The 14442-nt window shown below is 37.9% G+C and overlaps 1 protein-coding gene across 4 annotated transcripts in view; it reads right to left on the bottom strand.

Moving 5' to 3' along the window:
• Positions 1 to 14442, bottom strand: part of LOC120768988 (protein spire) — an 81737-nt gene that overhangs the window by 16751 nt on the left and 50544 nt on the right. For 3 of the 4 annotated variants that reach the window (XM_040095820.1, XM_040095823.1, XM_040095821.1), the window contains exons 6-11: positions 11412 to 11529; positions 11168 to 11244; positions 2873 to 2902; positions 2368 to 2498; positions 2052 to 2163; positions 1316 to 1448 (exon numbers count right to left, since the gene is read on the bottom strand). In XM_040095820.1, the coding sequence (XP_039951754.1) occupies positions 1316 to 1448; positions 2052 to 2163; positions 2368 to 2498; positions 2873 to 2902; positions 11168 to 11244; positions 11412 to 11529 (601 nt within the window). The remainder of the gene's footprint in view (positions 1 to 1315; positions 1449 to 2051; positions 2164 to 2367; positions 2499 to 2872; positions 2903 to 11167; positions 11245 to 11411; positions 11530 to 14442) is intronic. The other variant, XM_040095822.1, reaches the window with a different exon arrangement.

Genomic DNA, 14442 nt, shown 5'->3' with positions numbered 1-14442 from the left:
CCACTATGCAAATAAACACCAAAAGATGCATAACTAGAAAACCTCACCTCTTTTCTATCTAAGCTTCCCAATTGAATGGCTTCAATCCTCAGAAACCCCGTGCGAGTTCACTGTTTGAAGCAATGCAAATTTCTGACATTTCCTTAATCTTTCTCACCAGCAACAGTAAATCCTTCACTTGCTACACTGTTTTTGTCAGCTGACAAATCGTACAACAGCGCCAATACGCTGATCAAAGCGGTGCGCGCTCCACGCCACTTTGCAATTCTAAATCATGCTAAACATTGCCCAAGTTTGGAGCCGCCAATCGTGCCACTTTGTGGCCATATCAGCAGTGGTCAGCAGCCAGCACACGACACACACATGCAAACTTATGTAAAAACATTGCAATATCGTTATGCAGTTGTAACCACTGTGGCGTTCAATAGAACATAATGGAATGGTGCAGGTTGACATGCGCAGTGATGCTTCGCAAGCGATCGACCGCAACCGCATTGCATTGCTGCAGTACACTGCGAGATTGGACCATGTCTGGCATTTGCTGAACAAACGAGGGATTGGCGCGCCTAAATACGAGTAGTCAAATGAAATTCAAATTGCTTGCAACAAAGCCGTAGCGAGCATGGTGCGAGGAGCTGCGCTGTCGAGTGAAGTTGGACAATCAGCCGTCCCCTGTCAGCATGTGGCATATTTTATGCTGCTCGAATATGTCTTACCAAGTAATGCACTTTTTGTTGCAGAAGGCTTGAAATTGCTACTTCTGAGCACAGTCCCAGTTTCCGTGGAAGTGTAAAAATGGTCGAATTCTGAGTCAGTCGTTTTGTTTTCCATTCGTGTCTATTTTTGTCTATTGTAGATTTTGTCATGTGCTTGTGGTTCTTATTCGGTATTAGATTAGATATGTATGCATTACACCATGTTCCGATCAAAAATTTAAAGTGATTACATTACATTTAATATTTTAACTAATGGAAATGGAACGGCTCACTGCCGTTGGTGATTTATAAAACAGCTGTTTTTAACATAAAAAAATCACATCGTTTAACATTTTCTCTCTCTTTATAATGTCTAAATTATAATGCGATAAATTTCCCTACTGACAAACAGATGGCGCTAAATCAGTATTACACAGGGAGATTTAAGGTAGATCAGTTTCAAATCTGCTCATTGGCGAGGTTAACAAGTAAGATTTTTGTATGGTGAAATCGTGTTAAATTTCGGAGATTAATGAGATAATCAACAGCCTAAATCTCGTAAGTAGGTGTCTTTCGGAACATGATATTATAGGTATTTATGCAATTTGATTTTGACTTACATCTATCCTTGAGTCGGGGCGGTGTTGGCGGTTGTATGTGCTTCAGTGTTTGTCCCTTTCGTATCGAGTCCATGAGTTGTTCGCGCGGCGATGGTGTGCGTTTAATGGGTGGCGGTAGTTTACGTTCGGACGCCTGCAATGACAGTAAAGGTCAGATATTGAAAAAACTTTCGAAAATTTAGCTAGTAGCATAGACAAACGGGATGGTACGTATATATGTACATACATATATATGAAATGAATTTATACACTTTTTTTAATTTTATCTCTACACTAAACATGGCTTATAAGAGTATAACTTGGTTTTGCTTTAACAAAAGACCTTAAATTAATGGAAAAAGCGCCTTTTCACCGTTAGATGGTTGTTTGCAGTTGTTTCTTCGCAGATAAATTACAATCTTAGTAGGAAAGCTTTCCATTTGAGAAGGTTTCACTGCTACTCTTTCGCCAGTGCGATTATTGGCAATTACCACAGGAACGTGCAATGGAAATTGCCAACTTAACACTTTTCCAAAAACCAACAGCAAAGTTGAAACAAAGCAAAGAGATTGGCAAACTTTTTTGAAGGCAAAACTTCTCCAAAGCACTCAGCGCTTATAAAACCAATAAAATCCTAAAACCACAACTTTGCCGAAATGAGCAATGAAACTTTGTGCGGTGCACGCGAGAAGCTGAGATGATCGTCATTATTCGGGGAAAGGGTATTGTATGTATGCTTAAGTGTGGTGGGACATACCTTTTTGAGCGGCGGCCGTGATCTGATGAACTCCAATATCATGGCGTGGGCATCTTTCTTCACGCGTGGAGGAATATCACCGTTCACCATCACTTTGCGCAGCTGGTACTTTCTATGAATAGTAGAAATATATAAATATAAGTATATGATATTAAATAAATCAAATATAAAGTTAATGTTACAAAGTGCGATATTAAGGCAAAGAAATTGTTGCGGAGAGGGAGGGGTATAAGAGGAATAATGACATATCGCATTCTCACGAGTAGTGAGTTTTGCTATATATTCTGCATAAAATCTTGATTAAGTCATATCTTACTTGGATCGTATGTCCTCCATGAGTATCTCATACGGTGTCAACTCGTACTCGATGGGTGTGCGGGAATAATTGTTTTTCTTCAGACGAACACCGCGCCGCAGCTCATCGATCACCTGGACCCAGAAACGTGCCTGAAAGTTAAAGATGCATTCATAAGAAAATAATACGAAAGAAGAACGTAGTCTAAATAAAAACTATGAACAACTAAGATTTAAGAAAAATGGCATGCGGAAAGAATTGTAACAGGAGGATCAAAACATGGCTGTCTAACGAAGATGACAAGAATTTTGATAAATATAGGAAATAAGTCCATATCGTATCTTAGAATTTGATATATATACACCTTCTAAAATCTAACGTCTAATGGACTAATATCTCAAAATATCCGATTTTAAAGTTGCACATGCAAATATTGTTATGTGTGTTATGAGTTTTTCATGCAATATAATTTCTTTTGCAACAAATCTTTGTAAAAAGCTACAAAAGGGAATAAGTTGGAACATACTTGCAGGGCCCTCCAAATTTCCAGTTCATGCTTTAGTTTTAAAAAGAGGGAAAAGATGTTTGGAATTATTCCGAATTAATTTTCAAACGAGAGATTGGTAAGAATATATATCTCAATTTCAATGCTCTTATAACCTTATGCACAAAATTATTATAAGAGCATTCCCACACAAGATTTAGCACATTTTTACACTAGATCGGAAAAATCAAAGAATAGATAGGTATGTACATATGTGTAATGACAAACATTGATAAATCCAAACAATTTTGGACTGTAGCAAGAACCTAGACAAACAGATGGTGCGTCTCCGAGATCAAAGAATATCGATGCAACATGTAAAAATACAACAAAAACATCTGCAACTCACAATTTTATTGCTAAAATGGTATTTTGCCAACAGAGCTATAATAGCGTGTAAAGGAGGATTGCAAAGCATAATCGATTTGCCGTTATAAACATAGGCTGTATAAACAGCAATACAATAAATCTGAAGCAATGCAAAAGAAACATGATAATTGCATAATTTTGCACTTGCAGCATTGATCTTCGCTGCCGACGCATGCCCCAACAGACAGAAGCACACATAATCGCTATCTGGCAGTTATCCGCTCCTCTTGCGGCCTGCTTTGCTTGTTGCCTTTGGCTTTCGTTCGAACTCTGCGCAGTTGCCATTGAAATTTAAGAAATCGCAGCAGCAATTGCCGCCGAATAAATGAAATTGAAATCGTCACATTAATTAATGTCACGAAAACATACAAACGCACGGCACACGCCTACTTTTTGCGCCGCGGCGTGCAGGAGTCCGCACCCAACGGACTTGGCCATCACAGCTGCCGTTGCACCGATGCAGTGCCGCAGCAGTGTAGCGCACAGCGACTTTCACTTGCAACACGCTGATTATTGTGCGCTGCAAGTGCGATCAATGTCGCTGCGACTGTCATGCTAGTTGTTGTTGTTGCTGCTGCTGCTGTTTTTCATTTTTTGCCAGCGGCATTGTTTGCATTGCCGCACTCGCACGCAGATCCTTTCATTGGCGATAAATTTATGAAAAATTGTGCTGTCTTGCATTTTTTCACTTTTGCTTATTTATTTATTTACTTATTTTTACTTGCTTTTTAGCACTACGAGGCGACTAAAACAACGCAGTGTGGTGGCGTATTATGACTGCGGGCGAGAGTGAAAAATTTATTCCCGCTTGCAATTAATAAAACGTTGCAACATATTGTCTCGCTTTGCATTTCGGCGTGTTATTAATGATTTCGCCTTGGTGTAAGAGACATGTAAACAACTTTAATACCAAAAGAGAAGTAAATGTTACTTTGATACATGTCACGGATTCGCACAATGACTTCTACGACAAATAACGCGACAGTTTATATCAGCACAAGGCTTATATATCACTATTCAAGGACATTTTGCGTTAAACGCCCTTTTTTTCTAAAATAAGGAACCAATAATCATAAAATATATGGTACCAAGGTAAAGAAGAAACGGCTTCGTCAGAATATTCATAATTCCATATTCGATTAGTTGGACTTGTAAATATCAGCACATGGTTTCGAATATACATATTTCGACACATTTTATTAATCCGCTCTGTTGAATGTCAAGTTAATTTACGTGCAGTTGCACAAAATGCATCGAGTATCTAATTTGTCATCGCCTCGGTAAGCGACGAAACAATTGGTTTAATTTTCACCCTTTGGAGACCGTTCACCACTGACAGGTGTTTATTTATTATTATCTTGGGTATTTTCGTTTGTTTCAATGAGGTTGAAGATACAGCGGGAACGGCGGTTGCCAACGAACGTGTGCGTGAGACCGGTTAATTTTCCTGACGTGCGTTCGTTCCAATTTCTCGTTTGTGTTTGGTCGTTTTTGTTTGTTATTTCAATAATCTCAACTGCATAATATTACCGTAATTTGCATAATTCTTATGCAACACCAAAAAAAGTGTCAAAAAATTCGATTGAACTCGTTGGTGGCGACGTTCAACTTACAAACGACCGTCACTGATTGCGTAGGCGCTTGAAGCCAGATTTTGTAGCGGAATTCTTTTGAGTGACATTGTGTTGGTTTCTTTGATTTGTTTGATTATGCATGTACTACAAATAGGGCTATTTTCGATTTTGAAATCAATTGGTGATATACAGTAGGTATTTTGAGGCCCAGTGTAACACAAATTTTGAGATTGAGAAATGAAAAAATAAATATGTATGCATTAATACGTGTTCACTTAGGAAACTCACGGCAACGTTGAACTTTACAAGAGTCCTACTTCCTCTTCGTTTCTTATCACAGCACGGCATTAGAGTTCAAGAGTGAAAAAACATCTATAAATATGTTACATACTTCCTTACACTTGTACTGCAATTAAATTTTTTTGCGGCAACCGATAAAAAGCTTTGAAATGTGCGTCTAGCGATTACGACAATTCCATTTCAAATCAATGCAGATTGCATGTTAATATCCAAAAGCTGTGTTTTTATTATTTTTGTTGTTTTTTGCTGTTGGACCCGACGCTGTGCTTGCAGTAATATGATGCAATGCAATTCAATGATGATTTAACATGGCAGCCGACAACATTTAACGAACCAAATCTGCCAAAATGTGAAAATATGTAAAGCAGCCAGCAATAAGCAACAACAACTGGCACATGCACGTACATATACTCGTAAATACGGCAGAAGGTGCATGTGTACAACGAGTTGTATTAGCATAAATAACAACATAACAGCCAACAGCTTAGGCTTGTTCCTACCCCTGTTGCTGTTGCTGTTTTTGGCGATTATGTTGTTTATTGAAGGTGGAAAATTAATGAAAAAGTTCAAAGCAGAGGCAATTTTACAAAATCTGTACATTCGTTGCAGCTAACACGAAGCCAGCCAGCAGCAGTAGCAGCACAACAAAACTAACAGGCAAAGTACTGAAATCCATGTAATACTGGCGAAACGCAACGATACGCACCGAAGACACTGCACGAAAACAGTGCAAATTGTTCCAATAAATTGGGGCAACAACAAAGAATTACAGCTTCCGCAAAGCGAAAATCTGCATAGCATGTGGGCAACCGGCGAGTCACTCATGCATATGCAACAGGAAAAAATGTCTTGCACACGTTTCCTCTGCAGACAACATAACAGATAGTATGGTGGAGCGGCCGTTGTTGAGTCGTAATTGCTGATATTTACTAGCTTAAAAGTGATTGAAAATTTGTAAAAGAAAATGTTGTTGTAATTGGGCTGAGGCCTAACGAGCGCGACGAGGGTACCGCAGTTGTTGAATATTGCTGCTGAAGTGCAGCAACCGTGGCTGAAAGATATTACAACGGTACAATAGTTTACGGTCGCACCTTGGCTCACCCGCCTCCACCGGAAGGTGTTCGAATTGGTATGTTCATAGCGGTATTAGACAAACAGTAGTCGATTAAAGTCACAATAGTGACAACCACCTCCAGCACAGTAGCAGTGGCTTTCAGTTTATGCGTTGGCGTGAATAGTTTCAACACATTACAACGCTTCGTTGGTTGACCGGTTGACTGCTTAACTGAGTGACTAACTGATGGGCCGGCTGGTTGACTGGGCGCTACCCAACGCAGCAAGACGGTTGTCGCAATCACTAAATCTTAAAATGGAAGAAATAGTCTGATTTTTTCGCGTAACTTGGTCACTCACCTCAAGGTGATAAACATTTTGCGATATATAGCAGGGCAAAGAGTCCAAAGAGTCAAAATATATTTGCTGAGTACGCAAATGATTCCGAAAACGTTCCTTAATATTAGCATTTGAGTGGTTTCAAAAGTATCATTCGTTGCAGCAATAAACCTTTTACAGAGCATACCACTGTATTTTTAACTTTAAAATATGTATTTCACGAATTATAAAATATAATATAATATAGGTACATATAATAACTTAATTTCAATTTTGTCTTTTTAAACTTATTTTGTCTTTACAAACATCTTCTCTTTAATTTTAGGCGGAAACCAATGAGAACAGCTGACTGATTGAAGAGTTGCATCTGAAAAGTTCAACACAAAGCGGATACTGACTAGAACAGGTGATTAACGCGGCACAGTTGCATTATAAAAGTCTACACTAAACATTAGCACATTAAAGTATTTTAATGTATATATGTAAGCAGCAAAAATTTTTTTCACTACTATTTCTTTAAAAAAATTCTAAATCTATTTCTAAAAGCTTGTTTTTGCAAAATATTTATGTTAACCTTAGTTGATTTAATTATTGGTACTCAACTTTTTATCAGAATGCAACTCTGCTATCCACGGAAATATTCAAAGGATGGCGCTATTGTCAACTGTCAGTTTCCTTCCTTGCGTGCTTTAAAATCAGCTGTTAAAATTCGGTGCTAATTCGTGAATTCGCGGTTTCAAGTTAAATATTAGTTCGATATGTTTAATCGGTGAATAATTTTATAATTTTGTGCTCTATAACCAAAATTGTTTAAATAAAAAGTGTGCAGTGATTAATGGGTAAATTTTTATGCATTCAGTGTGTGCGGTAAAGAGAAGTATAAATGTAGTGTAAAAATGTGTGTGAAAATCAAATTGTGTATGACAAATGTGTTTATGCAAGTTGGGAATCAATATCCATTTCCTGTTATAAACTATGCTATTTGAGGTAAGCTATTTGCAAACATTATATTCTATAAAAAACCGTAGTTTCTTAAAAACGCCAAGTAGGGGCATGTGTTCAATAGAGAGGGCGTCCATTGTGTTATTTTGCTAGTTCTCATAGCGGACATCTTAGTGCAGTGGCAAAAAAGTGCATCACCATTTCGGAAGGCCTATCTACAAAATACTGCATAGTATTGCATATGTGCCCTTCAATGCAGTTATATCTCCAAATTGAAGATATATCTAGGCCTGTGTACTCTCAACTTATAATTATCACTGGTTTACTCTTTACGTTTCTGAGCCGATTATAGCAATATTTAAATGTAAACGTTAGCACAGACTAATGCAGTGACTCCAGCAGCCAGCCAATGCCCCAAGGCTGCTTTATCAAATGCATTGAAAACGCTTAAAAGAGAATTTGAGAACTTGTTTTGCTGAATGCCATTCACATTTTGAAGGTATGAAATTTTATAAATAGTTTATTTATTAATTGAACAATGCAAAATCGGCTCGCAATTAATTATGCCTCTTTACTTAGTGACACGTACTATATTTCAATTGTACATTATTTTATGATGTCTGTGTAATGTTTTCAAATTGATACTTTAGACTAACACAAAACATAAGCATAAACAAGGTGAGACAATGAAAACCGAGTAGCAACTCACGATTGAGCAAATAAACGGTGAATTTCAATTGTCATCGAATGTTTATTATTTTTTAGACGAAAAACGAAATTACTTGTGAGTTCAAATGAAGTTGGAAGTATAAACACATAAATACATTTACAATCATTATGCCGCAGCAAATGACATTGGCAAGGCCGTTTAACTATAAATTGCTGCGACTATTTACCCAGATTTTTGGCGCTTGATAAGAGCCCGAAGCGAGTTCGTGTAGGAGAGCGGCATTTGCTTCATTTAAATTTCTGATTTTATTTATTCTCTTTTTTATGTGCTTCAATATATCTATATCTGAAGCACATGACGCGAAAAGACACTGATAAATGCGACTGAAAATAGAGCGTCAATTGAAGGAAATCATAAAGTGATAAGCAGTAAATGAGATATGAATTATGAACCGTAAAGTAGCAATCGAAGAAGTTATCGCTGAATTTATTGCGAAATGGAGGCGAAAAGGGCAATTTGGACTTTGCACAAATAAGTTCATAGAAGTACTACAATTTTAACAAATTGTTAGAAGAAGTTAGTGTACATAACTAACTGAGGGTACTACTACTGAATGCAACAAATTTTATTTATTAATGGTTTTTACTAAAGACTTCTTATGCTGATAAGCAAGGCTGCTAACACATTTTCATGAACTTGATGGGCGCTCACCAGTGTTCCGATGGTAATTTGAAGAGTAAAGTGGGAATAATAAACGGCCTTCAAGTGAGCTTTATACTAGTGTAAACCGTTTTTATTATGATCGAATAATACTGTGCAATTAGCATGAGTGAAGGTTTTCTGCGCATTTACCATTAAATAATTGAATAAAAATGTTATTTCAACATTAAAAACAATCAAGAAAATAATAATACTTGGTCCAAAATAATAGTGATAGTAAACGAGTTACATAAAAATGTATAAACATGTTTTTACATATTTTCATGTAAAGACACATGTATGTACACATACTACATATGTATATACATACATATATGCATGCATGTATATTTGTGCTCTTGGTTGTGTTAGAAAGTAGTTTCTTGATTACAACTTCCGTTACTCCACATCGATCATTTCTTTGATCTCAAAGTTTTTGCGCTCTTTTTTGGGGACAATAAGATTGTGAACGAAAATACATGTAGACATAACTGCCTGCGTAAGTCTTCGCGAGGGAGTCTACAAATTCGTTTGTCGTATTTCTAATCTAATGAGTTGTCACTTGCAGTTGTTAACCAAAACGAATTGCCAACAAATGATTTGAAAAGAAAGCGCTTACACACATTATATAACGAAATGAGTTTTCAGGCGTTTAACCACCGCGTTATGACCGTCACAAAAAATAAGCGAGGATCATTAAAGCCGGCATTAAAGCGAGCACATAATTGTCGTGTGAAGGGTCGTGCACACACACCTGGCTCCATTTGTGCATACGTAAGTACATAAAACATGTGCATAACATGTTATTTGGAAAAGTCTGGCAACGTTGCCACACAAAGCTTAGCAGCAATGCAATGCATTTACTTATTTGTTCGGTAAAATGAAAGCATTGCGTAGCTAACTTTTAAATTGTTTTGAAAACAATCTTGTTTTCCATGTTTTCATTTCAATTAGAGCGGACATAATGGCTCAAACTGAATTAATTATTGTAATACCTGCCCTTTCGGTCGAATATCAAAATGTATCGAGGTGCGGCATTTGCTTCTAATATAATATATCGATGTGTAAGTGCTCTCTATTTAACCACTCTCGTTTTGCTTTTTGTGAGAACCGTGGCAATTAATCATTGTGACACCTTACGCACCGCACAACGCGGCTCAGTTGAGGACTGTTGAGATAACATTGTTTATATGTGTTTATCACATATCTATATCTGCGCTTTGATTGGTTATGCAACAGAGCTAAACAACTCCAACACAAGTGGTGTTCATTACCCATAGTCCATCATATAGCTTGTAATGAATCTACACTCGCACACACACAGTCCGGTATGCGTGTTGGCAAATTCAGCTTTGTTGGGTTCAGCTAATTCAATTAGAGGGCATAATCACAGTGAATTAGCCCTAAACAGCGTGCTGTGTTTAACATTAGCTCTTTGAAACAACAGTACAAATAAGTGCGCAGAATTCGTAGCAGCGAAGGGTGTGTCTACTTTCGATGGAAAGTTTTTAACTGATATTTCGAATTAAAAACTTCTCTTACATACATATTGAGCAGTCGAAAAAGTCTTTTCGTATTTTGTCAATAGATGTGCTCCAGTGCTACCAGTCACATTGTGTCATACCATATAGTGTTGGAAAGGTGAGATCTTAAGCTTTAACAAAAAAAAATTAATTTCGGGGAAGTTGAAAAAAAGTTACAGCTGTTCAAAAATTAGTGAAAATAATGAAGAAAGTCGCTGTCTCTTGAAATTTTTGTATAAAAAAGGAAAAAATGCCACGCAAGCCACCAATGAAATTTGTGAAGTTTACGGAGACTATGCTGTATGTATCAGTTCGTGTGGCACAACATTGGTTCGGTCGCTTCCGTTCTGGAACTATCGAAATTTCGATTTACACAGAAGAAACTTTTGCACTGATGGAATAATGTTTCTGGCGGAAATATGCCAAAAAGTGGTCGACCAAAATGTTACACATTTGTTTATTTATTTATTACTATAAATATAAAAAACAATAAGTTGAAGTTTGTTTAGAAATACGAAAAGACTTTTTCGACCTCTCAATATATCCTAAGAAGATCTAGTTTTATTTTAAATTTAGACCTATGCTTTGAATATTTTTACAAACTGGAAAAGTATATGGACAATTAGACCATTTCTAATTATTTTTTCCTTAGTATTTGTTATTTTATTTTTCGTTTCCAATGGGTTTCAATCTACTATGAATTTCTTAATTTTTTATAATTTCAAATGGAAACGATTATGCTTACTAAACGACAGTTAGATTTCTTCCAGCAAGCGTTCTTTGTCTAGCATGCATACTTAAGACTTACCCAATCGTTGAAGCCCAGTTTGGCCAGTTCCTGTTTTGATGTTTGTGAACCGGCTTCTAAATGGAGATTGTCGGCACCTTTGAAAAGACAAGACGACACAGAAATATATATGTATAACCAATAATATAAATATCTAAGTATAATCTAAGTTTTTGTATGTAACTTTCCATGTTATCAAATTTGTGTGACTATAGATTATAAGGCATTTTGTGCGACAATGAAATCATGACTTGTTTGCACTCACCATCGTTCAAGACCTGCTGCAGGAATATCCGAAGCTCGATTGTTTCCGTAACCAGCGCACGACAGACCGCCTTGTAATGCTCCTCAGGTACAGTGGGCTTAACGTGATTTTTACAGGCCTATAATAAAATGGACACAACAATTTAGCGTAAATAAAAAGGCTAAAGTGAATTACTAGACATTTGAGAACAATCGATTTGTAAAGTTTGAAGTGGAGCGCTAACAAGTTAAATAATTCGCATTGAAAAATATATATAAAAAATATATAATTATATATGTAACATATAGGTACATACATACATAAGAGTATGTATTCGAGTATGTAAATACAGATATGGACTGGAATTGCCGCACTTGAGCGACGCCGTTGACTGTCAAGTGCCAAATACTTGTTTACATTGTCGGCGGATTGTGCGAAAGATAAACTTACAACAACAACAATGATTGCTTAGTGCTAGAGCATGCATGTGCATGCGCTTATGCACGAATAAAGCTGTTGCATAGTTGGAAAATTTTCACGCCTCGCTGTTACCTGATAGCTGAAAAAGCCGCAAAACGCGCAGCAACTGCACAATTAACAGCAAAGCGTGAAAAAGGCAATGCAAAATGCCAACTACGTGTGAAAATTCATTAAAGAAAATTGTTACAGTTTTCATATTTGTTTTGTCATATCGGCTGCCGCCGCGATTGAGTCACCGCTGGTGTTACGCCTGACCGCTGCGCTGCCGACGTGTGTTTCCTGCGCATTATTTTCCACAAATGTTTTTTTTTTATTTTTTCTTTCCCTGCCTTTCAAACATTTCGCTTTGTACGTTTTGTGCCTGTTTCTTTCTTTCGTCTTCGTTTTCCATCGATCACCTCCGGTCTTCGACAGCCTTTGATCACATTCTAATGTGAATATCACACGCTTCAATGCCACAGCAGCGCTTACCTCGCGCCTGCTTTCTTCGTTGGCAACGGTATATTTATGCTCGTTGCAGCCATCGCCGGTTAGCAGCCATTTGTCGCACTTGCCACACAGCGGAACAGCGACAATAACAATTCTTAATATTCATTTGAATGTGGAAATTGTTATTATCGTTTGCGGTGAAGGTGCCAAGCTGCGCGTGCGGCGGCGGCGACGGCGGCATGCAGCGGGGCGGCAGCTAATGCCAGCGAGTGGGTTATGCAACCTTGTTTATGGTGATTTGATATCTGGGATGCAATGTTGCCGTTTTGTTATATCCGCTAGATACGTACCACAAGCGCACAAACACCCGAGTGCACCTTAATACGCTTACATATACATACATAAGTGTGTGTATGTGTGTAGATTCGCTCGCGCATTAGCGCTTGCCAGCAGCTCACTCAGCCAGTTGTGCAGCCGCAAAAATTGTGTTGTACAAGCGCATTATGTCTGAACTGGTTATTAATATGGCGAGTTATTAGAAGCATTGGCTATTTGAAATTTTTATTACCGTTAAATTGCGAGAAAAATTAAATAGCACTGCTGTTGGCTCACTCAGTTTGCTATTTACGAGCAAAGATTTGGTATATAGCCACATATATGTTCATATGTACATACATATTTAGCTACAAATAAGCTCCCAGTTGACTTCATTCTATTTATTTCAATAAAAGCTGGTTGGAATATACATATACATATATGATATATATTGTATTTGATACATATTTTCCGGGGCGAAATGTGCAAGTGTGTGTTAATTGTGAATATCTGAAAAACTATGAAATGTATTTACAAACCTACTCTACATATTGATGCACCTTACTCTACGGAACTCAATGTTAGGCGGATGGCCAAGTTTATTTCGTCGGTTTGTCTTTGCGATTTCAGACTTTCCGCACTTTCCGTTCACGAACAAATGTTTTTGGCACCTGACACTTGACTTCTACAGTCACATACACATACAAACGAATGTAGAAAGAAACATTGCGACTTTTATTATCCATTTGTAATCCACAAATAATGTGGAAAACTGGTCTGACCAGAAAATAACGAGGCGAGAAGTGTGCCAATATTTATTTGACAGAAGTCTTCTGTTGAAAAAAGCACAGCTGCTTTTCCAGTTTTTGCCAGGAGCACCTTTCACCTTTGTCTTTCATTTGTTGGCACTTCGCCATATAAATATTGTACGCTAAGAATGCACGTGCGTGTATATGTGTGTGTGTTGCCATAAATTCCAACAACAATAAACATGGCAAAGCGTTGCATAGCTACCAGCGTTTTTGCATAACTTTGCTGCCGCAATCGACGAGTGCGATAGCGACTCACACATTCACGCACATGCGCATGTATAAGTAGAATGTGTTCATTTGGATGCACGAGTACGTTGGTGGCCATTTCTAACCGCCTTTTGTGGCATGTTGCACGTTTTCTATAACTGTTAGCGTATGAATGCATGTGCCACATGTTATAGTGCACATGTTGAACGATTTGGCTCGCCGTGTGCTAGACTTATTGCGGTGCGGCAAGTGCAGAAGCAAAGCTATAGCAAAAGTAGCAACAATAGCCAATCGCCACTGCGCCCAGACGCCGCCAATATTGCTCAGCTTGAGCTGTCTGCATGAGAGGCCCAACCAATCGACTGCCTGCCACATTGTCGGGCATTAGAATATTGGCCATTTGTTTATAACGCACTGACAGCTGACGTATTTTATTAGCCCATTGTTGCCAGAGGCCCCCACAATGCACGTGGACGTTTGTGGGGAACTACGCAATAAGTATATGTGAGTCCGTGCGTGTATAAGTAGGAATCTAAATGCATTATACAGCGAGTTGGCGCTTAAACTAGATGGGTGGTAGGAGAAGCTTACAATTCGTAGGCTTGCAGCACGTAACCTCGTAATTCTCACTTTTGTGGAGAAATTTATATTAATGCCTGTGAGAGTCCAACAAGTGGCGCGTGTAATTGATAGAACAAGATCTTGGTTTGATTCCAAATTCCGAGCCGCAGCAAACAATATTTATTTGCCAGCTAATGCCAGTTGCTTTCGTCTAGTTTTTAAACTTTCCTAAAGATCTCCATTTGTCG

The sequence above is a fragment of the Bactrocera tryoni genome, chromosome 2, assembly GCF_016617805.1.
Source record: "Bactrocera tryoni isolate S06 chromosome 2, CSIRO_BtryS06_freeze2, whole genome shotgun sequence".
NCBI lineage: Eukaryota > Metazoa > Arthropoda > Insecta > Diptera > Tephritidae > Bactrocera > Bactrocera tryoni.
The sequence above is the reverse complement of the archived record's forward strand: the minus strand, read 5'-3'. Positions and strand labels throughout refer to the sequence as shown.